The sequence below is a fragment of the Panulirus ornatus genome, chromosome 10 (genome assembly GCF_036320965.1).
Source record: "Panulirus ornatus isolate Po-2019 chromosome 10, ASM3632096v1, whole genome shotgun sequence".
NCBI classification, from domain to species: domain Eukaryota; kingdom Metazoa; phylum Arthropoda; class Malacostraca; order Decapoda; family Palinuridae; genus Panulirus; species Panulirus ornatus.
In genome coordinates, this window is record NC_092233.1 from 33987572 (window position 1) to 34015270 (window position 27699).

The 27699-nt window shown below is 43.6% G+C and overlaps 1 protein-coding gene across 1 annotated transcript in view; it reads right to left on the reverse strand.

Moving 5' to 3' along the window:
* Nucleotides 1–3816: 3816 nt before the first annotated feature.
* The window catches only part of LOC139750891 (uncharacterized), a 64399-nt gene continuing 40516 nt past the window's right edge, over nucleotides 3817–27699 (reverse strand). The window contains exons 6-7 of the mRNA XM_071665758.1: nucleotides 13274–13483; nucleotides 3817–5066 (exon numbers count right to left, since the gene is read on the reverse strand). Coding sequence (XP_071521859.1) covers nucleotides 4956–5066; nucleotides 13274–13483 — 321 coding nt within the window. The 3' untranslated portion in view covers nucleotides 3817–4955. The remainder of the gene's footprint in view (nucleotides 5067–13273; nucleotides 13484–27699) is intronic.

A 27699-nucleotide genomic window follows, 5' to 3' on the forward strand; every position in this document is an offset into this window, starting at 1 on the left:
TTTGATGTGATCTATTGTGTTATGACCTGTGTTGTGATATGTCGTGAGTTGTGGCGTATCTTGTGAATGGTCGTGAGTTATGACTTGTGATGTGATGAGTAGTGACTTATGACCTATGTTGTGATGTGTCGTAAATTATGACCTGTGATGTGACGTGTTATGATCTGTGATGTGGTGTGTCGTGAGTTATGACCTTTGATGTGTTGTGTTATGACCTGTGATGTGACGTGTTATGATCTGTGATGTGGTGTGTTATGATCTGTGATGTGGTGTGTCGTGAGTTATGACCTGTGATGTGTTATGACCTTGTGATGTGTTGTGTTATGACCTGTGATGTGATGTGTTATGACCTATGTTGTGATGTGTCTTGAGTTATGACCAGAGAGGTGTCGTAAGTTATGACCTGTGATGTGATGTGTTGTGTTATGACCTGTGATGTGATGTGTTATGACCTGTGATGTGATGTGTTATGACCTATATTGTGATGTGTCGTGAGTTATGACCGGTGATGTGTTGTGAGTTATGACCTGTGATGTTCGTTGTCATGAGTTATGACCTGTGTTATGATGTGTTGTCTTATGACCTGTGTTGTGATGAGTTATGACCTGTGATGTGATGTGTTGTGGTATGACCCGTGATGTTATGTGTTGTGTGTTATGACCTGTGATATGATGTGTCGCGAGTTATGACCTGTGATGTGATGAGTTCTGAGTTATGACTAGTGCTGTGATGTGTCGTGTGTTATGACCTGTGTTGTGATGTGTATTATGACCAGTGCTGTGATGTGTCGTGAGTTATGACCAGTGTTGTGATGTGTCGTGAGTTATGACCTGTGATGAGATGTGTTGTGTTACGACCTATGATGTGATGTGTCGTGTTATGACCTTTGATTTCGTGTTATTACCTGTGTTGTAGTGTGTCGTGAGTTATGACCTGTGATGTGATGTGTCGTGAGTTATGACCTGTGATCTGATGTGTCGTGAGTTATGACCTGTGATGTGATGTGTCGTGAGTTATGACCTGTGATGTGATGTGTCGTGAGTTATGACCTGTAATGTGATGTATCGTGAGTTATGGCCTGTGATATGATGTGTCGTGAATTATGACCTGTAATGTGATGTGCCGTGAGTTATGACCTGTGATGTGATGTGTCGTGAGTTATGACCTGTGATGTGATGTGTTGTGAATTATGACCTGTGATGTGATGTGTTGTGAATTATGACCTGTAATGTGATGTGTCGTGAGTTATGACCTGTGATGTGATGTGTCGTGAGTTATGACCTGTGATGTGATGTGTCGTTAGTTATGACCAGTGCTGTGATGTGTCGTGAGTTATGACCTGTGATGTGATGTGTCGTGAGTTATAACGTGTGATGTGATGTGATGTGTCGTGAGTTGTGACCTTTGATGTGATGTGTCGTGAGTTATGACCTGTGATGTGGTGTCGTGAGTTATGACCTGTGATGTGATGTGTCGTTAGTTATGACCAGTGCTGTGATGTGTCGTGAGTTATAACGTGTGATGTGATGTGTCGTGAGTTGTGACCTTTGATGTGATGTGTCGTGAGTTATGACCTGTGATGTGTCTTGAGTTATGACCTGTGCTGTGTCGTGTGTTATTACCGGTGATGTGATGTGTCGTGTTATGACCAGTGTTGTGATAAGTTGTGTTATAACCTGTGATATGATGTGTTGTGTTATGACCTTTGATGTGATGTTGTGATGTGTGGTGAGTTATGATATGATGTGTTGTGTTATGAATTGTGATGCGACGTTTTATGACCTGTGTTGTGATGTGTCGTGAGTTATGAACTGTTTAGTGATGTGTCGTGAGTTATGATCTGTGATGTGGTGTGTCGTGAGTCATGACCTGTGTTGTGATGTGTCGCGGTATGACCTGTGTTTTGAAGTGTTTTGTTATGACCTGTGACTATGTGTTCAGTTATTACCTGTGTCGTGAGTTACGACCTGTATTGTGATGTGTTGAGTTATGTCCTGTGTTGTGATGTGTTGTGAATTATGACTTGTTGTGATGTGTTTTGAGTTATGACCTGTAATGTGATGGTTATGACCTGTGATGTGTTGTGTTGTGATCTGTGTTGTGATGTGTTGTGTTATGGCCTGTGATGTGTTGTGCTGTGACCCTTGATGTGATGTGTTATGACCCTTGATGTGATGTGTTGTGCTATGACCCTTGATGTGATGTGTTGTGCTATGACCCTTGATGTGATGTGTTGTGCTATGACCCTTGATGTGATGTGTTGTGTTATTACCTGTGGCGTTGTGTCGTGAATTATGGCCTGTGTTGTCGTGTGTCGTGAGTTATGATCTGTGTTTTGATGTGTCGTGAGTTATGACCTGTTGTGATGTGTCGTGAGCTATGACTTGTGATGTGTTGTGTTGTGTTATGACCTGTGATGTGATTTGTTGTGTTGTGACCTTGTTGTGATGTGTCGTGAGTTTTGACCTGTGTTGTGATATGTCGTGATTTATGACCTTTGATGTGATGTGTCGTGAGGTATGACCTGTGTTGTGAAGTGTCGTGAGTTATGACCTGTTGTGATGTGTTGTGAGTTATAACCTGTGAATTGGTGTGTTGTGTTATGACCTGTGATGTGTTGTGTCGTGTTGTGACCAGCGTTGTGATATGTTTTGTTATGATCTGTGATTTGATGTGTTATGACCTGTGATGTGTTGTGTTATGACCTGTGTTGTGATGTGTTATGGCCTGTGATGTGATAAGTTGAGTCATGACCTGTGTTGTGATGTGTTTTGTTATGACCTGTGTTTTGATGTGTCGTGAGTTGTGACCTGTGATTTGATGTGTCTTGTGTTATGACCTGTGATGTGATGTGTTGTGTTTGACCTTTGATGTGGTGTTGTGTTATGACCTGTGATTTGATGTGTAGTGGGTTAAGATCAGTGATGTGATGTGTTATGTTATGGCCTGTGATGTGATGTGTTGTATCATGACTATGATGTAATGTGTTGTGTTATGACCTCTGTTGTGATGTATCGTTTGTTATGACCTGTGATGTGTGTCGTGTTATGACCTGTGTTGTGATTGTTGAGTTATGACCTGTAATGTCCGTGAGTTATGAACTGTGATGTGTGTTGTGTTATGACCTGTGTTGTGTTGTGTCGTGAGCTATAACCCGTGATGTGATGCGTTGAGTTATGACCTGTAATGTACGTGAGTTATGACCTGTGAGTGTTGTGTCGTGAGTTATGATCTGTGATGTGGTGTTTTTAGTTATGACCTGTGGTGTGATGTGTTTTAGCTCTGACCTGTGATGTGATATGTCGTGAGTTATGATCTGTGATGTGGTGTTGTTAGTTATGACCTGTGATGTGATGTGTTGTGAGTTATGACCTGTGATGTGATGTGTCGTGAGTTATGACCTGTGATATGATGTGTCGTGAGTTATTACCTGTGATGTGATGTGTTGTGAGTTCTGACCTGTGATGTGGTGTCGTTAGTTATGACCTGTGATGTGATGTGTCGTGAGTTATGCTTGTGATGTGATGTGCTGTGAGTTATGACTTGTAATGTGATGTGTCGTGAGTTATGACATGTGATGTGATGTGTCGTGAGTTATGACCTGTGATGTGCTGTGAGTTATGACCTGTGATGTGCTGTGAGTTATGACCTGTGATGTGCTGTGAGTTATGACCTGTGATGTGCTGTGAGTTATGATCTGTGATGTGCTGTGAGTTATGACCCGTGATGTGATGGTCACATGGTTCATGTAGCCTCACGTTCTCATAGGGATGAGGTCTTCGTGTGACGTCATATCATGGAAGAGAAAACAAGATATTTTACAAACAAATTTATTATTATTAGTATTATTTCCCGTGTCATATTTTGTATGGACAGGGAAGGCTACAGCCGTCTGCTAATGCCCTCATTACACTACACGTAGTGGCTACATCTCCCTAGCGGAGGGTAAATAAAACAATTAGAAAAATAATATCGACTACAGATATTGCCCAAGTTATGGAGGTTAAGATATAATGATGATGTCTAGATCAGGTTCACAGTGTTGACGTCATGCTATCTGACGTCCCAGCCTCCACCGTACAGAGCACAACACTGACGTCAGTGTACAACATTGGGCCAACACTGTTTCTGTAAGGCTGAGACTTCCTTGCTCAGTAGCTACTGTCCCTAACTGATCGTATGGAACGTGCAAGACAGTGCAACACAACACCTTCCTCAGGTGTGGCCACAAACTTCATGTTTCGTACGAAGCAACTCCCAACCTGTGGTCTTGGGACCAAGAGCCGACCTCTGGTGGCAGGCGCAGCGCCCCACACAGTGTTAAAACATTCAAATTTGAACATCCAGTTGAGATATTAACGATTAACACAATATGTAAACATATAGTTATAAAACAATGGTGTGTGTACGTCGGGAACTCCCTAGAAAGGCTGTGGTCTCACCGCCTTTATTGGTCTATACACTAATGCCTCTCATAAACCCAGCATCCACTCCCATCGTTCTCGTATAACAAATATTGTTTTCTCCTCCGTAAGTTGTAAACAACATCAGCCACACATCTTTAGCACCTCGGCAACAACTGGCGAGCTCCACAACTCTCATACGTGCCTTCCTTCCTCATCCAAGGCTTGCCTTGCCTTACGTCACACAGCTCAGCTCTTCTGAAACACTGGTGTCTGAGTCGGTCTTCAAGCTGAGAACTTGGCTGCCTTCATCTAGACAATCCCTTCGCTGGGAGACAGTGGCACGAGATGGAGGAGGGACGTCCAGGTCACAGGTCGTGGCAAGAGGTGGACGTCAGAAGTGATCATGCCAGGATGTGGTGGGAGGTTGGTGATAGCGGCTGGCGGAGAGAATCCTAATCAGTTGTGTTGGAGGCTGGCATAACGATATGGGTTTGCAGGTCGTCTTCGGGGAGGCCAGCATGGGGGCAGGCTGGTGGGTAGTGTGAAGGCTCAGAGGCCAAGCTGGGAGAGGTCGAGGAGCGGGCAGGCCGGGAACTGCCGCTCGCACGACTCCGAGAATACCACGAAGTCGTCCAGCTCCGGCAGCGAGTCGTACATCGTCTGCAGCACAAGGAACCAAAAATATAAACAAACAGCAGAAAAAACTGTCATAATTCATGTTAATGACAAATAAATATTGTGAATACTAGCGAAACATATGTCTGGCATATTCCTCTTGTGACAGACAATTCACCACACTCTAATGAGCGCCCAGAACACACACTTGTCTTTATAAGGCATCAGACACAAAAAGACAAATGTATGATTTCTTTTAAATTTTCGTTCAGATGAAGAACCTACCAGGAGCAGAAGAAGAAAGGCCGCTTCCGCTCACGTTCTTTCTTTGTCTGTCATGTGTAATGCACCGAAACCATACTCTCCTCCCCACATCCAGACCCCACAGACCTTTCCATGATTTTCATCGGCCGCCAAAACGTTTTGGACAATCACATGTTTACCAAATGGCGTCCTAGCTTCGTCTCTTCGATGTATATCAACTGACTGTTATATTTCTCTCTTGTGTCTCCCCTAATGATGTGATTATTACACGAAAGTGCACTTGGGAACTTTTCGTATTTCATTTTCCCCGTGGACTCATAGGAATGTATATATATATATATATATATATATATATATATATATATATATATATATATATATATATATATATATATATAATCCTATAAGGATGTATATATGGTTCATAGGTGAAGTGCCTGAGGATTGGCGGAATGCATGCATAGTGCCATTGTACAAAGGCAAAGGGGATCAAGGTGAATGTTCAAATTACAGAGGTATAAGTTTGTTGAGTATTCCTGGGAAATTATATGGGAGGATATTGATTGAGTGGGTGAAGGCATGTACAAAGCATCAGACTGGGGAAGAGCAGTGTGGCTTCAGAAGTGGTAGAGGATGTTTGGATCAGGTGTTTGCTTTGAAGGATGTATGTGAGAAATACGTAGAAAAACAGATGGATTTGTATGTAGCATTTATGGATCTGGAGAAGGCATATGATAGAGTTGATAGAGATGCTCTGTGGAAGGTATTAAGAGTATGTGGTGTGGGAGGTAAGTTGCTAGAAGCAGTGAAAAGTTTTTATCGAGGATGTAAGGTATGTGTACGAGTAGGAAGAGAGGAAAGTGATTGGTTCCCAGTGAATGTCAGTTTGCAGCAGGGGTGCGTGATGTCTCCATGGTTTTTTAATTTGTCTATGGATGGGGTTACTAGGGAGTTAAATGCAAGAGTTTTAGAGAGAGGGGCAAGTATGCAGTCTGTTGTGGATGAGAGGGCTTGGGAAGTGAGTCAGCTGATGTTCGCTGATGATACAGCGCTGGTGGCTGATTCAGGTAAGAAAGTGCAGAAGTTAGTGACTGAGTTTGGTAGTATGTGAAAGAGGAAAGTTGAGAATGAATGTGAACACGAGCAAGGTTATTTGGTAGAGTAGGGTTGAGGGACAAGTCAATTGGGAGGTAAGTTTGAATGGAGAAAAGATAGAGGAAGTGGAGTGTTTTAGATATCTGGGAGTGGATTTGGCAGTAGATGGAACCATGGAAGTGGAAGTGAGTCACAGGGTGTGGGAGGGGGCAAGAGTTCTGGGAGCGTTAAAGAATGTGTGGAAGGCGAGAACGTTATCTCGGAGAGCAAAAATGGGTATGTTTGAAGGAATCGTGGTTTCAACAATGTTGTGTGGTTGTGAGGCATGGGCTATAGATAGATAGGGTTGTGCGGAGGAGGGTGGATGTGTTGGAAATGAGATGTTTGAGGACAATATGTGGTGTGAGGTGGTTTGATCGAGTAAGTAATGAATGAGTAAGAGAGATGTGTGGTGATAAAAAGAGTGTGGTTGAGAGAGCAGATAGGGTGTATTGATAAGGTTTGGTCACATGTAAAGATTGAGTGAGGAAAGATTGACAAAGAGGATAATATGTGTCAGAGGTGGAGGGAACGAGAAGAGGGAGACCAAAATGGAGGCGGAATGATGGAGTGAAAAAGATTTTGAGCGATCGGGGCCTGAACGTACAGGAGGGTGAAAGGCGTGCAAGGAATAGAGCGAATTGGAACGATGTGGTATACCGGGGTCGACGTGCTGTCAATGGATTGAACCAGAGCATGTGAAGCGTCTAGGGTAAACCGTGGAAAGTTTTGTGGGGCCTGGATGTGGAAAGGGAGCTGTGGTTTCGGTGCATTACACATGTCAGCTAGAGACTGAATGTGAACGAATGTGGCCTTTGTTGTCTTTTCCTAGCGCTACCTCGCGGGCAGGTGGGGGGAGAGGGGTGCAATTTCATGTGTGGCAGGGTGGCGGCGAGAATAGATGAAAGTAACATTTATGATTATATACGTGTGTATATATGTATATGTCTGTGTATGTATATGTATGTATACGTTGAAATGTATAGGTATGTATATGTGCGTGTGGGCGTTTATGTATAAACATGGGTATATGGGTGGGTTGGGCCATTCTTTCGTCTGTTTCCTTGCGCTACCTTGCTAACGCGGGAGACAGCGACCGAGTATAATGATGATATATATATATATATATATATATATATATATATATATATATATATATATATATATATATATATATATATATATATAATTTTCTTATACTTATCGCCGTGTCCCGCATCAGCGAGGTGGCGCCAGGACACAGGAAAAACGACTCATGCACGTATATACTCATATGAATGATAAATGCCTATACACGTGCATGTACATACACATACATATACATATCAACATATACAAATATACATAAATATACATACACCTACACAGACATATTCATATATACACATGTACATATTCATACTTACTTGCCTTCAATTCATTCCCAGCGTCAGCCCGCCCCACTGGAAACAGCATGGCTACCCCCAGCTTCAGCGAAGCATCGCCAGGAAAAGACAGTCTCTAGCTGTCATGTGTAATGCACCTAAACCACAGCTCCCTATCCACATCCAGGCCCCACAAAGCTTTCCATGGTTTACCCTAGATATTTCACATGCCATGGTTCAGTCCATTAACAGCACGTCGACCCCGGTACACCACATCGTTCCAATTTACTCTGTTCCTCGCACGCCTCTCACCCTTCTGTATGTTCAGGCCCTGATTACTCTAAATCTTTTTCACGCCATCCTTCACCTCCAATTTGGTCTCCCACTTCTTGTTTCCTCCACCTTTGGCACATATATCCTCTTTGTCAACCTTTGCCCACTCATTCTCTCCATATGTCCAAACCATTTCAACACACCCTCTTCTGCTCTCTTAACCACACTTTTTTTATTACCACATTTCTCTTCTACCCTTTCATTACTTACTCGATCTAACCACCTCACACCACATATTGTCCTCAAACATTTCTTTTCCAACACATCCAACCTACTCCGTACAACCCTAACTTTAGGCCGTGCCTCGCAACCATATAATATTGTTGGAACCACTATTTCTTTAAACATACGAATTTTTCCTCTCTGAGATAACGTTCTCTCCTTCCACACATTACTCATCGCTCTCAGAACCTTCGCCCCCTCCCCCAAACTGTGACTCATTTTTGCTTCCATGGTTCTCTTCGCTGAAAAGTCCACTCCCAGATATCTAAAACACTTCACTTCCTTCAACCTTACTCCATTCAAACGTACATCCCAATTATCTTGTCCCTAAAACCTGCTGAACCTAATAGCCTTGTCCTTATTCACATTTGCTTTCAACTTTCTCCTTTCACACACTTTTCCAAACTCAATTACCAACCTCTGCAGTTTCTCACTTGAATCAGCCACCAGTGCTATATCATCAGCGAACAATAACTGACTCATTTCCCAAGCCCATTCATCCCAACGAACTGCATACTCGCCCCTCTCTACAAAACTCTTGCATTTATCTCCCTAAACAAACCATCCATAAACAAATTAAACAACTATGGAGACATCACACACCCCTGCCGCAGACAGACCTTCAGCTGGGAACCAGTCACTCTCCTCTCTTCCCACTCGTACACATGCCTTACATCCTTGATGAAAACTTTTCACTGCTTCTAACAGCTTACCTACCACACCATATACTCTTAAAACTTTCCACAAAGCATCTCTATCAACCCTCTCATATGCCTTCTCCAGACCCATAAATGCCACATACAAATCCATCTGTTTTCCTAAATATTTCTCACGTACATGCTTCAAAGCATACACTTGATCTACACATCCTCTACCACTTTTGAAACCACACTGCTCTTCCCCAATCTGATGCTCTTTACATGCCGTCATCCTCCCAATCAATAGCATCCTGTACAAATTTCCAGGAATACTCAACAAACTTATGCCTCTGTAGTTTGAACACACCTTTATCCCCTTTGCCTTTGTACAGTGGCACTACACATGCATTCCGCCAATCCTCATGCACTTCCTCATGATCCAAACATACACTGAATATCCTTATCAACTGCAATACCATCCAAACATTCCGCCTTGCCGGATTTCATCTTCCGCAAGGCTTTCACCACCTCTTATCTCTTAACCAAATCGTTCTCCCTGACCCTCTCACTTCGCACGCCACCCCAACCAAAATACCCTACATCTGCCACTTTATCATGAAGCATATTTAATATCCCTCCAAAATACTCACTCCATCACTACCTATTATCACTTCCCTCCCTTGCCCCCTTCACCGATGTTCCCACTTGTTCTCTTGTCTTTCACACATTATTTACCTCCTTCCAAAACATCTTTTTTATCCTTCCTAAAGGTTAATGTTACTCTCATCTCAACTCTCATTTGCCCTCTTTTTCAATCCTTACGCCTTTTTCTTGTCCCTCTATCGCATTCTCTTGCACTTCTCTAAGTCATTTGCACTCCTTCCTTGTTAATATCGTCCAAACGCCTCTCCTTTCTCCTTGGCTAATAACTTTACTTCTTCATCTCACCACTCACTACCCTTTCTAATCTGCCTTCCTCCCACCATTCTCATGCCGCATGCATCTTGTCCACATGCCATCACTGCTTCCCTAAATACCTCCCATTCTTCACTCACTCCCCTCACGTCATTTGCTCTCACCTTTTGCCATTCTACACTCAAGCCTCTCGTGGTACTTCTTCACACAAGTCTCCTTTCCAAGTTCACTTACTCTCACCACTTTCTTCTCCCCAACAATCTGTCTGTCTTTTTGAAAACTTCTACAAATCTTCACCTTCGCTTCCACAAGATAGTGATCAGACATCCCTATAGCTGCCCCTCTGAGCACATTAACGTCCAGAGGTCTCTCCTTTAGAAGCCTATCAATTAGCACGTAGTCCAATAATGCCCATTGACCATCTCTCCTATTCACAACCGTATACTTATGTACGTATATCTCTCTTTATAAACCAGGTATAAACAGTCTTTTTCAGCACACAAATCCACAAGCTCCTCAACATTTCCATTTACAACACTGAACACCCCATGTATGCCAATTATACCCTCAACTGCTACATTACTCACCTTTGCATTTAAATCACCCATCATTGATATATTATTATTATTGTTTTGCTTTGTCGCTGTCTCCCGCGTTAGCGAGGTAGCGCAAGGAAACAGAAGAAAGAATGGCCCAACCCACGCACATACACATGTACACGTCCACACACGCAAATATACATACCTGTACATCTCAACGTATACATATATATACACACACAGACATATACATATATACACATGTACATAATTCATAGTCTGCCTTTGTTCATTCCCATCGCCACCTCGCCACAAATGAAATGACAACCTCCTCCCCCCTCATGTGCGCAAGGTACCGCTAGGAAAAGACAACAAAGGCCATATTCGTTCACACTCAGTCTCTAGCTGTCATGTAATAATGCACCGAAACCACAGCTCCCTTTCCACATCCAGGCCCCACAAAAGTTTCCATGGTTTACCCCAGACGCTTCACATGTCCTGGTTCAATCCATTGACAGCACGTCGACCCTGGTATACCACATCGTTCTAATTCACTCTATTCCTTGCACGCCTTTCACCCTCCTGCATGTGTGTGTGTGTGTGTGTGTGTGTGTGTGTGGGCAATTCAAAGAATATCCGCAATGTAAGCCTATAATTTCCAGAATTGGCAACACTGCTGACATTGATGACGTTGCTAACGCTGAGAGTAACGGTGGCTACTGCAGGGAAATGACACCTTCACACTCAGTAGCAGTCACGCTACACACATGACCGCGCCCTTGTCGACCTGCATTAAGGAGGAGGAGGGAGGTTTCATTCGTTTTTTGTGGTCGGAGGACGAGAAGGAAAACATCAAATTTACACATTATCTCCACATGATGATCATGTTTTAGCCCAGCGGAACATATAAGATTGGCCGTGCAAGTGTTGTCAAAGGAAAACGTTAAAGGCGTCTGTGCACATCAACCGTTTCTTATGTCCATCCATTCGTACATGGTTTGTTATGGCAGTTGTTGATCCTCAGACTGGACAGATGGTCGGAAGATTTCGAATTCTTTCGTACCTTCAGATCACAAATGACGAGTGACAATATGCTGCTCTACTGCCATGTTGAGAGTGACTATATCTGAACAACTGAGTGTAAATGTTTCATGCCCATGTAGCAATCAGCGTTATGCAACCAAACCAGAGCCCACCATCTACACTCAAACCAGAGCCCACCATCCACAACCAAACCAGAGCCCACCATCCACAACCAAACCAGAGCCCACCATCTACACTCAAACCAGAGCCCACCATCCACAATCAAACCAGAGCCCACCATCCACAACCAAACCAAAGTCCACCATCCACAACTAAACCAGAGCCCACCATCCACAACCATACCAGAGGCCATCATCCACAACCAAACCAGAGCCCACCATCCACAACCAAACCAGAGCTCACCATCCACAACCAAACCAGAGCCCACCATCCACAACCAAACCAGAGCCCACCATCCACAACCAAAGCAGAGCCCACCATCCACAACCAAACCAGAGCCCACCATCCACAACCAAACCAGAGCCCACCATCCACAACCAAACCAGAGCCCACCATCCACAACCAAACCAGAGACCACCATCCACAACCAAACCAGAGCCCACCATCCACAACCAAACCAGAGGCCATCATCCACAACCAAACCAGAGCCCACCATCCACACTCAAACCAGAGCCCACCATCCACACTCAAACCAGAGCCCACCATCCACACTCAAACCAGAGCCCACCATCCACAACCAAACCAGAATCCACCATCCACAACCAAGTCACACAGACTATTCCGTGGTTTACCTGGACGGCCTCAAATTCCCTGGCTATCATGACGTCGACTGTCATGTACCACATGGATCACAGTCACTCTGTTCCAGGTCTCTCACCCTCCTGAAAGTTAGGACCCCGTTACCTCAGAGCCTCTTTCATTCCGTCCTTTCATATCCTTGTGTTCTCCCCTTCCTCATTCTTCCCTCCACTTCTGAAACTGTCACACTGCACTTTCTACCACTCCTCTATCTTATGTTGTCATACCTTACATGATTATCAACCTGTTTCATAGCTCATAATGTCCTTAACCTTTGACCCTTTCATTCACCTTGCCGTCCACCTGCAGATTAAGGAACCGTGATAACACCTCCACATCCTCCTCGCAGACTTACCTTCACCTGGAACCATTCGTCCTCCTCCATTCCTCTTGGCACAATATGCCGAACTCTCTAGGTAAAGACTCCTCAGTGCACTTACTAACCCTCCAAATATTTATTCCACTTGTTCGTAACGACCGTGTCATAGGCTTTCTCTTGATCCATAAATGCCACAAAGACAGTTCTTTCATTTCCTCTTTCCTTCTCCATACATATGTCAATATTAGAGGAATTGCCAGCAAGAAAATTTCATTGTCTTCATTAATAACAAATTTCATGTCTTGTTATTGATTGCCTTCCTGGACACCTGCGTGGATCAAGTGTACAATTTAGTCACATGTTGTACCCTCCCGTCTGTCCCCTCCTCCTGTGGTGTAACGTAGGATGATGTCAACGGATGTTGTCACACTGACTCTCATTATGTCACATACTTGGGTCGTCAAGTGAGACTTGCCTTCCCTCACACTACCATCTGCTGGACGCTTCCCCTGTACTCGTTATACCATTGGTCTTTCCCCTGGCACCATCTGGAGTACACCTGGCCTCCAGCAGGTCATTCACCGAGTCCAAACGCCTTCCGCGGTCTCTCTCTCTCTCTCTCTCTCTCTCTCTCTCTCTCTCTCTCTCTCTCTCTCTCTCTCTCTCTCTCTCATGACCATACCTGGAGGATTCCCTTCTGTGGGACGTCCGGGTCCATAGCCCTGGCCTGGGCCGAGTTCTTGACGGTGCGCTGTAGTCCCCACACCAGGGGCGACACCTTGCACACCAGCAGCTGCAGGCAGGCGGTGTCGTCGCCCGTCGCCCTCACCAGCTTCTCGATGATGGTGCGCGGCAACCCAGGGTCCTGGGCCTCCTGCAGCAGGGCCTCAACCTGACGGTGGAGGGTAACATCCCTTACCTTGTGGCTCACATACCTAATGCCTCCCACAGACACAGTGTTGCTGTGTACCTACACTAGATACAGTGTTACCTTCCGCAGATACAGTGTTGCTGTGTACCTTCCCCAGATACAGTGTTGCTGTGTACCTTCCCCAGATACAGTGTTGCTGTGTACCTACCCCAGATACAGTGTTGCTGTGTACCTACCCCAGATACAGTGTTACTGTGTACCTTCCGCAGATACAGTGTTTCTGTGTACCTTCCCCAGATACAGTGTTGCTGTGTACCTTCCCCAGATACAGTGTTGCTGTGTACCTTCCCCAGATACAGTGTTGCTGTGTACCTTCCCCAGATACAGTGTTACTGTGTACCTTCCCCAGATACAGTGTTGCTGTGTACCTTCCCCAGATACAGTGTTGCTGTGTACCTTCCCCAGATACAGTGTTACTGTGTACCTTCCCCAGATACAGTGTTGCTGTGTACCTACCCCAGATACAGTGTTACTGTGTACCTTCCGCAGATACAGTGTTTCTGTGTACCTTCCCCAGATACAGTGTTGCTGTGTACCTTCCGCAGATACAGTGTTGCTGTGTACCTTCCCCAGATACAGTGTTGCTGTGTACCTTCCCCAGATACAGTGTTACTGTGTACCTTCCCCAGATACAGTGTTACTGTGTACCTTCCCCAGATACAGTGTTACTGTGTACCTACCCCAGATACAGTGTTACTGTGTACCTTCCGCAGATACAGTGTGCTGTGTACCTACCCCAGATACAGTGTTACTGTGTACCTTCCGCAGATACAGTGTTGCTGTGTACCTTCCCCAGATACAGTGTTGCTGTGTACCTTCCGCAGATACAGTGTTGCTGTGTACCTTCCGCAGATACAGTGTTGCTGTGTACCTTCCCCAGATACAGTGTTGCTGTGTACCTTCCCCAGATACAGTGTTGCTGTGTACCTACCCCAGATACAGTGTTGCTGTGTACCTACCCCAGATACAGTGTTACTGTGTACCTTCCCCAGATACAGTGTTGCTGTGTACCTTCCGCAGATACAGTGTTACTGTGTACCTTCCCCAGATACAGTGTTACTGTGTACCTTCCCCAGATACAGTGTTGCTGTGTACCTTCCCCAGATACAGTGTTGCTGTGTACCTTCCGCAGATACAGTGTTACTGTGTACCTTCCGCAGATACAGTGTTGCTGTGTACCTACCCCAGATACAGTGTTACTGTGTACCTACCCCAGATACAGTGTTACTGTGTACCTTCCCCAGATACAGTGTTACTGTGTACCTTCCGCAGATACAGTGTTGCTGTGTACCTTCCGCAGATACAGTGTTACTGTGTACCTACCCCAGATACAGTGTTGCTGTGTACCTACCCCAGATACAGTGTTACTGTGTACCTACCCCAGATACAGTGTTACTGTGTACCTTCCGCAGATACAGTGTTGCTGTGTACCTACCCCAGATACAGTGTTGCTGTGTACCTACCCCAGATACAGTGTTACTGTGTACCTTCCCCAGATACAGTGTTGCTGTGTACCTACCCCAGATACAGTGTTGCTGTGTACCTAACCCAGATACAGTGTTACTGTGTACCTACCCCAGATACAGTGTTACTGTGTACCTTCCGCAGATACAGTGTTGCTGTGTACCTTCCCCAGATACAGTGTTGCTGTGTACCTTCCGCAGATACAGTGTTGCTGTGTACCTACCCCAGATACAGTGTTGCTGTGTACCTACCCCAGATACAGTGTGCTGTGTACCTACCCCAGATATAGTGTTGCTTTATCCCACCCTAGGTACAGTGTTGCAATGTACCGACCCCAGCTACAGTCTTGCTTTACACCTATCCCGGATAGTGTTACTGTATACCAACCCTAGATTAATTGCTGCTGTATACCAACGCCAGACTCAATGTTTCTTATACATACCACAAATACAGTGTTGCGTCATGCTTAATTCAGACGCTGTTGTACAAGATTATATCGGCTGTAGAACCAAACCAATTTGATATTCTTAATGTTCTTTGGATAATTTGTACAGTGAAGCCTGCCTACCATAGTGAAGCCTGCCTACCACAGGAAGACTGCCTACCACAGGAAGCCTGCCTACCACAGGAAGCCTGCTTACCATAGTGAAGCCTGCCTACCATAGTGAAGCCTGCCTACCACAGGAAGACTGCTTACCATAGTGAAGCCTGCCTACCATAGTGAAGCCTGCCTACCACAGGAAGCCTGCTTACCATAGTGAAGCCTGCCTACCATAGTGAAGCCTGCCTACCATAGTGAAGCCTGCCTACCACAGGAAGACTGCCTACCATAGTGAAGCCTGCCTACCATAGTGAAGCCTGCCTACCACAGGAAGCCTGCTTACCATAGTGAAGCCTGCCTACCATAGTGAAGCCTGCCTACCACAGGAAGACTGCCTACCATAGTGAAGCCTGCCTACCATAGTGAAGCCTGCCTACCATAGTGAAGCCTGCCTACCACAGGAAGACTGCCTACCACAGGAAGCCTGCCTACCACAGGAAGCCTGCTTACCATAGTGAAGCCTGCCTACCATAGTGAAGCCTGCCTACCACAGGAAGCCTGCCTACCATAGTGAAGCCTGCCTACCATAGTGAAGCCTGCCTACCATAGTGAAGCCTGCCTACCACAGGAAGACTGCCTACCACAGGAAGCCTGCCTACCACAGGAAGCCTGCTTACCATAGTGAAGCCTGCCTACCACAGTGAAGCCTGCCTACCACAGGAAGCCTGCCTACCACAGGAAGCCTGCCTACCACAGGAAGCCTGCCTACCACAGGAAGCCTGCCTACCATAGTGAAGCCTGCCTACCATAGTGAAGCCTGCCTACCACAGGAAGACTGCCTACCACAGGAAGCCTGCCTACCATAGTGAAGCCTGCCTACCACAGTGAAGCCTGCCTACCACAGGAAGACTGCCTACCACAGGAAGCCTGCCTACCACAGGAAGCCTGCCTACCATAGTGAAGCCTGCCTACCACAGTGAAGCCTGCCTACCACAGGAAGCCTGCCTACCACAGTGAAGCCTGCTTACCATAGTGAAGCCTGCCTACCATAGTGAAGCCTGCCTACCACAGGAAGCCTGCCTACCATAGTGAAGCCTGCCTACCACAGGAAGCCTGCTTACCATAGTGAAGCCTGCCTACCATAGTGAAGCCTGCCTACCACAGGAAGCCTGCCTACCATAGTGAAGCCTGCCTACCATAGTGAAGCCTGCCTACCATAGTGAAGCCTGCCTACCACAGGAAGACTGCCTACCACAGGAAGCCTGCCTACCACAGGAAGCCTGCCTACCATAGTGAAGCCTGCCTACCACAGGAAGCCTGCCTACCATAGTGAAGCCTGCCTACCACAGGAAGACTGCCTACCACAGGAAGCCTGCCTACCATAGTGAAGCCTGCCTACCACAGTGAAGCATGCCTACCATAGTGAAGCCTGCCCACCACAGTGAAGCCTGCTTACCATAGTGAAGCCTGCCTACCATAGTGAAGCCTGCCTACCACAGGAAGACTGCCTACCACAGGAAGCCTGCCTACCACAGGAAGCCTGCTTACCATAGTGAAGCCTGCCTACCACAGTGAAGCCTGCCTACCATAGTGAAGCCTACCTACCACAGTGAAGCATGCCTACCATAGTGAAGCCTGCCCACCACAGTGAAGCCTGCTTACCATAGTGAAGCCTGCCTACCATAGTGAAGCCTGTCTACCATAGTAAAGCCTGCTTACCAGAGTAAGGCCTGCCTACCATAGTGAAGCCTGCTTACCACAGAGAAGCCTGCCTACCACAGTGAAGCTTGCCTACCATAGTGAAGCCTGCTTACCATAGTGAAGCCTGCCTACTATAGTGAAGCCTGCCCACCACAGTGAAGCCTGCTTACCATAGTGAAGCCTGCCTACCATAGTGAAGCCTACCTACCACAGTGAAGCCTGCCTACCATAAGGAAGCCTGCCTAGCACAGTGAATCCTGCCTACCATAGTGAAGCCTGCTTACTACAGAGAAGCCTGCCTACCACAGTGAAGCTTGCCTACCACAGTGAAGCCTGCCTACCATAGCGAAGCCTACCTACCATAGTGAAGCCTGCCTACCACAGTGAAGCCTGCCTACCACAGTGAAGCCTGCCTACCACAGTGAAGCCTACATTCCCGCCACAGTGAAGCTTACATATGTACCCACCACAGTGAAGCCTACCTTTCTACTTACTGTAGTGAAACCTGTCTATATACGTACCACAGTGGTGAAGTTTAATTTCCTAACTACCTTGGTGAAGCCTACCTACCACTGTAAAGCCTACCTACCACTATGAATCCTACCTACCACTATGAAGCCTACCTACCACTGTGAATCCCACCTAACACTGTGAAGCCTACCTCCACTGCGAAGCCCACCTACCACTATGAAGCCTACCTGCCATTGTGAAGCCTCCCTACCACTGTGAAGCCTACCTCCACTGTGAAGCCTACCTACCACTATGAAGCCTACCTGCCACTGTGAAGCCTATCTACCACTGTGAAGCCTACCTACTCCAGTTTTCAATGTACCACTCGTTAACCCCTGGAGAACGACAGTTATGGTGACTCGACCTGCAACCTGACCCTCATGGATCAGGTCAATGCCTTTAACCTGACCCTCACACATGAGGTTAAAGGTCACATCGTAGTGCTCAAAGGAAGACACGCGACACAGCACTATTTTCGTTCATTATTCAGTCACTCACAGACCAAAACTTCGTTTGGGCCTCAAATGAAATATAGAGAGAATTATTTAACGGAAAAAGGAAAGACATTGGAAAGTACTTACGAATTTGGAGATGAAAAACCTGTCTTTTGAAATGTGCCAAGTTATAGTTATTGGTAAAGACATGAGAAGGTAGACAGATGCAAAGTTTCGACGTATTGGAAAAGAAGCGGTTATCAAAACGGCCCACCCTTGGGTTGCCGATGGCCACACAGTAATCATGTGACGCAGCAGCTTGCTGAGTATTACTGGTCTAGCTAGTGGTGGGGGCTCACAAGCAGCCACCTCTGGGGAGCAAACCCCAAAGTAATACCTATAGAAGAGGGAAAGTGCACCAACATTGCAGCGCCGGGCAAGAGTCAAGTTTGGAAGTTAGCATATGACAGTTTATAAGTCTAACCGCTTTCGACTCAACTCTGTCAAGTAAGGATACAGAGCTAGCTAGAACCACCCCAGATATGAGAGCAGTACTCCATACAAGGACGAATCAGTCCTTTGTATAAACTTAGCAATTGTTCAGAAGAAAAGAAGTTTCGACATGTAAACAGAACACCCAGTTTTTTAGAGGCATACTTAGCTATTCCTGTAATGTGTGGTATGCAAGATAGAGTGGATGTTACAGTAATACCAAGTATGTTCATTGAGTCAAGAGATGGAATTACAGAACCGTCAAAGGAGAGACGAGAGTTGTGAGGATTCAATAGAGAGATGGGTAGAAGCTGGGTCTTGGAGGCATTAAATTTCACAAGATTGTGTGTACCTCACTGAGATATCCTGTCCTAATCTGAGTTTACTGAGGAAGCTGTGTCAAGACGAGATGCAGATCGAAATAGAGAAGAGGGAGCAGAACTGAAGGATGTGGATGAATGCAGTGTTAAGTCGTCAGCGTATGAGTGCATAAGATTATTTGTAGAGGAGAGGAAATCGTTGAAAAAAAAAGGAGAAAAAATGTATGGGACAGGAGAGAACCTTGAGGAGCACCGCTGTTGATGGAGAAAAGGGGGAGGCAGATCCATCAACAACCACAGAGATAGATCGGCCGGAGAGGAAGCTAGATATGAAGGAGCAAAGTGAGGGAAGGAAGCCAAAAGAGGGGAGCTTAGAGATGAGACCCCCGATGCCACACCCTGACAAAAGACTTAGTTATGTCGAGGGCAACTACACATGACTCCCCATAGTCTATCAGGGATGATAACCAGATATTAGTAAGGTAGGAAAGTTGATCACCAGTGGATCTCGCCTTACGGAAGCCATACTGGTGATCAGAGAGAAGGTAGTATTGAGGTGTCTTAAGAATATGGGAGTTGAGGAGGGATTCAAAGACTTTGGAAATGGTGGATGTCAAAGCAATAGGACGATGGTTAGAGGGGTCAGAACAATCACCATTCCTAGGGATGGGATGAACCAACACATTCTTCCATGAAGGAAGAAAAGTTTTGGTCTATAAACAGCAACGGAACAAACGAGCAAGCACAGGTGCAAGGTCAGAGGCTCACTATTTCAGTACACGGGGATGGATGCCATCAGGACCATAAGCCTTGCTTTACAATAAACACTGTCTTCCCCAGCATTATCTACAGTAGACACAATATTCCCCAGCATTAGCTACAGTAGACACAGTATTTCCCAGCATTAGCTACAATAGACACAATATTCCCCAGCATTATCTACAGTACACACGATATTCTCCAGCATTATCCACAGTAGACACAATATTCCCAGCATTATCTACAGTAGACACAATATTCCCCAGCATTATCTACAGTAGACACTGTTCCCCAGCATCATCCACAGCAGACACACTATTCCCCAGCATCATTTACACTGGACTCCTTTCCAAGCATTATCTACAGTATACACACTCGTCCCCAGCATTATCTACAGTAGACACTCCGTGCCCGAGTATTAACTATAGAGGACACTCTATTTCCCAACATTATCTACAGTAGACACACTATTCCCCAGCGCCATCTACATTAGACACTATTCCCAGCCTTATCTACAGTAGACACAATATTCCCCAGCATTATCTACAGTAGACACAATATTCCTCAGCATTATCTACAGCAGACACACTATTCCCAGCATTATCTACAGCAGACACACTATTCCCAGCATTATCTACAGTAGACACAATATTCCTCAGCATTATCTACAGTAGACACACTGTTCCCCAGCATCATCTACACTGGACTCCTTTCCAAGCATTATCTACAGTACACACACTAGTCCCCAGCATCAGCTACAGTAGACACTCCGTGCCCGAGCATTAACTATAGAGGACACTCTATTTCCCAACATTATCTACAGTAGACACACTATTCCCCAGCGCCATCTACATTAGACACTATTCCCAGCCTTATATACAGTAGACACAATATTCCCCAGCATTATCTACAGTAGACACACTAGTCCCCAGCATTATCTAAAGTAGACACTCCGTGCTCGAGCATTATCTACAGAGGACACTCTATTTCCCAACATTATCTACAGTAGACACAATATTCCCCAGCATTAGCTACAGTAGTCACAATATTCCTGAGCATTATCTACAGCAGATACACTATTCCCCAGCATTATCTACAGCAGACACAATATTCCCAGCCTTATCTACAGTAGACACAATATTTCTCAGCATTATCTACGGTAGACCCAATATTCCTCAGCAGTATCTACAGTCGACACAATATTCCTCAGCATTATCTACAGTAGACACAATATTCCCAGCATTATCTACAGTAAACACAATATTCCTCAGCATTATCTACAGCAGACACACTATTCCCCAGCATTATCTACAGTAGACACAATATTCCTCAGCATTATCTACAGGAGAAACAATATTCCCCAGCATTATCTACAGCAGACACAATATTCCCCCGCATTATCTACAGTAGACAAAATATTTCCCAGCATTATCTACAGTAGACACAATATTCCTCAGCATTATCTACAGTAAAGACAATATCCCTAGCATTATCTACAGTAGACACAATATTCCCCAGCATTATCTACAGTAGACACAATATTTCCCAGCATTATCTACAGTAAACACAATGTTCTCCAGCATAATCTACGGTACACGCAATATTCCCCAGCATCATCTATAGTAAACACAATATTCCCAGCACTATCTAAAGTAGACACAATATTCCCCAGCATTATCTACAGTAAACACAACATTCCCCAGCATTATCTACATTAGACACTATTCCCAGCATTATCTACAGTAGACACAATATTCCCCAGCATTATCTACATTAGACACTATTCCCAGCATTATCTACAGTAGACACAATATTCCCCAGCATTATCTACAGTAAACACAACATTCCCCAGCATTATCTACATTAGACACTATTCCCAGCATTATCTACAGTAAACACAACATTCCCCAGCATTATCTACATTAGACACTATTCCCAGCATTATCTACAGTAGACACAATATTCCCCAGCATTATCTACATTAGACACTATTCCCAGCATTATCTACAGTAGACACAATATTCCCCAGCATTATCTACAGTAAACACAACATTCCCCAGCATTATCTACATTAGACACTATTCCCAGCATTATCTACAGTAAACACAACATTCCCCAGCATTATCTACATTAGACACTATTCCCAGCATTATCTACAGTAGACACAATATTCCCCAGCATTATCTACATTAGACACTATTCCCAGCATTATCTACAGTAGACACAATATTCCCCAGCATTATCTACAGTAAACACAACATTCCCCAGCATTATCTACATTAGACACTATTCCCAGCATTATCTACAGTAAACACAACATTCCCCAGCATTATCTACATTAGACACTATTCCCAGCATTATCTACAGTAGACACAATATTCCCCAGCATTATCTACAGTAAACAGAATATCCCAGCATTATCTACATTAGACACAATATTGCCAGCATTATCTACATTAGACACTATTCCCAGCATTAACTACAGTAGACACAATATTTCCCAGCATTATCTACAGTAGACACAATATTTCCAGCATTATCTACAGTAGACACAATATTCCCCAGCATTGTCTACAGCAGACACAATATTCCCAACACTATTTACAGCAGACACAATATTCCCAGTATTATCTACAGTAGACACAATATTCCCTTGCATTATTTACATTAGCCACTATTCCCAGCATTATCTACGGTAGACACAGTATTCCCCAGCATTATCTACAGTAGACATAATATTCCCCGGCATTATCTACATTACACACTATTCCCAGCATTATCTACGGTAGACACAATATTCCCAGCATTATCTACAGTAGACACAATATTCCCTAGCATTATCTACAGTAGAGACAATATTCCCCAGCATTATCTACAGTAACGCAACATTCCCAGCATTATCTACAGTAAACACAATAATCCCAAGCGTCATCTACAGTAGACACTATTCCCACCATTATCCACAGTAGACACAATATTCCCCAGCATTATCCACAGTAGACACAATATTCCCCAGCATTATCTATAGTAGACACAATATTCCTCAGCATTATCTATATCAAACACAATATTCCACAGCATTATCTACAGCAGACACAATATTTCCCAGCATTATCTACAGTGAACACAATATCCCCCAGCATTATCTACATTAAACACAATATTCCCCAGCATTATCTTCAGTATGCACAATATTCCTCAGCATTATCTACAGTAAACACAATATTTCCAGCATTATATACAGTAGAGACAGTATTCCCACGCATTATCTGCAGTAGATACAGTATTCCCAGCATTATCTAAAGTAGATATGTCATTCCCCAGCGTTATCTACAGTAGACACAATATTCCCCAGCATTATCTACAGTAGACACAATATTTCTTAGCATTATCTGCAGTAGACACACTATTCCTCAGCATTATCTACATTAGACACTATTCCCAGCGTTATCTACAGTAGACACAATATTCCCAGCATTATCTACAGAAGACACAAGATTCCCAGCATTATCTACAGTAAACACAATATTCCCCAGGATTATCTACAGTAAACACAATATTCCGCAGCATAATGTACAGTAGACACAATATTCCCCAGCATTATCTACAGTAGACACTGTTTCCTGCATTATCTACAGAAGACACAATATTCACCAGCATTATCTATAGTAAACACAATATTCTCCAGCATTATCTATAGTAGACACAAGATTCATCAGCATTATCTATAGCAAACACATTATTCCTAGCATTATCTACAGTAGACACAAGATTCATCAGCGTTATCTATAGTAAACACATTATTCCTAGCATTATCTACAGTAGACACAATATTCCCCAGCATTATCTACAGTAAACACAATATTCCCCAGCATTATCTACATTAGACACCATTCCTAGCATTATCTACAGTGGACACAAATTTCCTCAGCATTATCTACAGTAGACACTATCCTAGCATTATCTACGGTAGACACCATATTCCTCAGCATTATCTGCAGTAGACGTGATATTCCCCAGCATCATCTACAGTAAACACAATATTCCCCAGCATCATCTACAGTAGACAATATTCCCCAGCATTATCTACAGTAAACACAATATTCCCAGCATTATCCACAGTAGACACAATATTCCCCAGCATTATCTACAGTAAACACAATATTCCCAGCATTACCTACAGTAGGCACAATATTCCCCTGCATTATCTACAGTAAACACAATATTCCGCAGCATTATTTACAGTAGACACTATTCCCAGCATTATCGACAGTAGACACAATTTTCCTTAGCATTATCTACAGTAAACACAATATTTCTTAGCATTATCTACAGTAGACACAATATTCGTCAACATTATGTAGAGTAAACGCAATATTCCCAGCATTATCTACAGTAGAGACAGTATTACCCAGCATTATCTACATTAGACACAGTATTCCTTAACATTATCTACAGTAGACACAGTATTCCCCAGCATTATGTACAGTAGACACAATATTCCCCAGCATTATCTACAGTAAACACTATATTCCCCAGCATTATCTACAGTAGACAATATTCTCCAGCATTATCTACAGTAGATACAATATTCCTCAGCATTATCTACAGTAGATACAATATTCCCCAGCATTATCTACTGTAAACACAATATTCCACAGCATTATTCATAGTAAACACAATATTCCCCAGTACTATCTACAGTAGACAATATTCTCCAGCATTATCTACAGTAGACAATATTCTCCAGCATTATCTCCAGTAAACACTATATTCCCCAGCATTATCTACAGTAGACAATATTCCCCAGCATTATCTACAGTAAACACAATATTCCCAGCATTATCTACAGTAGGCACAATATTCCACAGCATTATCTACAGTAAACACAATATTCCCAGCATTATCTACAATAGGGACAATATTCCCCAGCATTATCTACAGTATTCACAATATTCCGCAGCATTATGTACAGTAGACGCTATTCCAGCATTATCGACAGTAGACACAATTTTCCTTAGCATTATCTACAGTAAACACAATATTTCCTAGCATTATCTACAGTAGACACAATATTCAACATTATGTACAGTAAACGCAATATTCCCAGCATTATCTACAGTAGAGACAGTATTACCCAGCATTATTTGCATTAGACACAGTATTCCTTAACATTATCTACAGTAAACACAATATTTCCTAGCATTATCTACAGTAGACACAATATTCAACATTATGTACAGTAAACGCAATATCCCCAGCATTATCTACAGTAGAGACAGTATTACCCAGCATTATTTGCATTAGACACAGTATTCCTTAACATTATTTACAGTAGACACAGTATTCCCCAGCATTATGTACAGTAGACACAATATTCCTCAGCATTATCTACAGTAAACACTATATTCCCCAGCATTATCTACAGTAGACAATATTCTCCAGCATTATCTACAGTAGATACAATATTCCTCAGCATTATCTACAGTAGATACAATATTCCCCAGCATTATCTACTGTAAACACAATATTCCACAGCATTATTCATAGTAAACACAATATTCCCCAGTACTATCTACAGTAGACAATATTCTCCAGCATTATCTACAGTAGATACAATATTCCCCTGCATTATCTACAGTAAACACAATATTCCACAGCATTATCTATAGTAAACAATATTCCCCAGCATTATCTACAGTAAACACAATATTCCCCAGCATTATTTACAGTGATCACAATATTCCCCAGCATTATCTACAGTATACACAATATTTCCCAGCATTATCTACAGTAGACACAAGATTCACAGCATTATCTACAGTAAACACAATATTCCCCTACATTATCTACAGCAGACACAATATTCCCAGCATTACTTACAGTAGACACAATATTCCCCAGCATTATCTACAGTAGACACTGTTCCCTGCATTATCTACAGAAGACACAATATTCCCCAGCATTATCTATAGTAAACACAATATTCTCCAGCATTATCTATAGTGAACACAACATTCATCAGCAGTATCTATAGTAAACACATTATTCCTAGCATTATCTACAGTAGACACAATATTCCCCAGCATTGTCTACAGTAAACACAATATTCCCCAGCATTATCTACAGTAGACACTATTTCTAGCATTATCTACAGTAGACACAATATTCCCCGCATTATCTACAGTAGACACTATTCCTAGCATTATCTACCACAGACACCATATTCCCCAGCATTATCTGCAGTAGACGTGATATTCCCCAGCATCATCTACAGTAAACACAATATTCACAAGCATCATCTACAGTAGACAATATTCCCCAGCATTATCTACAGTAAACACAATATTCCCAGCATTATCTACGGTAGGCACAATATTCCCAGCATTATCTACAGTAAACACAATATTCCGTAACATTGTATACAGTAGACACTATTCCCAGCATTATCGACAGTAGACACATTTTTCCTTGGCATTATCTACAGTAAACAATATTTCCCAGCATTATCTACAGTAGACACAATATTCGTCAGCATTATCTACAGTAAACACAATATTCTCCAGCATTATCTACAGTAGACACAATATTCCCCAGCATTATCTACAGTAGACACAATATTTCCCAGCATTATCTACAGTAGACACAAGATTCCCAGCATTATCTACAGTAAACAGAATATTCCCCAGCATTATCTACAGTAGACACAATATTCCCCAGCATTATCTACAGCAGACACAATGTTCCCAGCATTATCTACAGCAGACACAACTTTCCCAGCATTATCTACAGTAGACACAATATTCCCCAGCATTATCTACAGTAGACACAATATTCCCCAGCATTATCTACAGCAGACACAATGTTCCCAGCATTATCTACAGCAGACACAACTTTCCCAGCATTATCTACAGTAGACACAATATTCCCCAGCATTATCTACAGTAGACACAATATTCCCCAGCATTATCTACAGTAGACACAATATTCCCCAGCATTATCTACAGCAGACACAACTTTCCCAGCATTATCTACAGTAGACACACTATTCCCCAGCATTATCTACAGTAAACACAATATTCCCCAGCATTATCTAGAGTAAAGACAATATTCCCCAGCATTATCTACAGTAAACACAATATTTCCCAGCATTATCTACAGTAGACACAAGATTCCCAGCATTATCTACAGTAAACACAATATTTCCCAGCATTATCTACAGTAGACACAAGATTCCCAGCATTATCTACAGTAAACACAATATTCCCCAGCATTATCTACATTAGACACAATATTCCCCAGCATTATCTACAGTAAACACAATATTCCCCAGCATTAGCATTAGTAGACACAATATTCCCAGCATTATCTACAGTAGACACAAGATTCCCAGCATTATCTACAGTAAACACAATATTTCCCAGCATTATCTACAGTAGACACAAGATTCCCAGCATTATCTACAGTAAACACAATATTTCCCAGCATTATCTACAGTAGACACAAGATTCCCAGCATTATCTACAGTAAACACAATATTCCCCAGCATTATCTACATTAGACACAATATTCCCCAGCATTATCTACAGTAAACACAATATTCCCCAGCATTATCTACATTAGACACAATATTCCCCAGCATTATCTACAGTAGACAATGTACACCATGTGTGGTAGTGGGGATGAACACCTGACCAGCTGTTGTTGGGAGGGGAGGCGTGCCTGATGTCTGCACCGTTACAATGCTATACAGTCACCTGGCGGCTGCACCACGTGGCTTTGTTTACACACGGTCAGCTGAGAGTAACGGGGGCGGCGACACCGTAACTGTGACCTGCCGGTGCGCACGGCAGGCCGGCCGTGCGCACCGTTACCTCCACCTCCCTGCTCCACTACATCATCACTCAACGCCTCCTGCCCTCAACCATACAGGCCCTCCCCCCAACACGGCACATC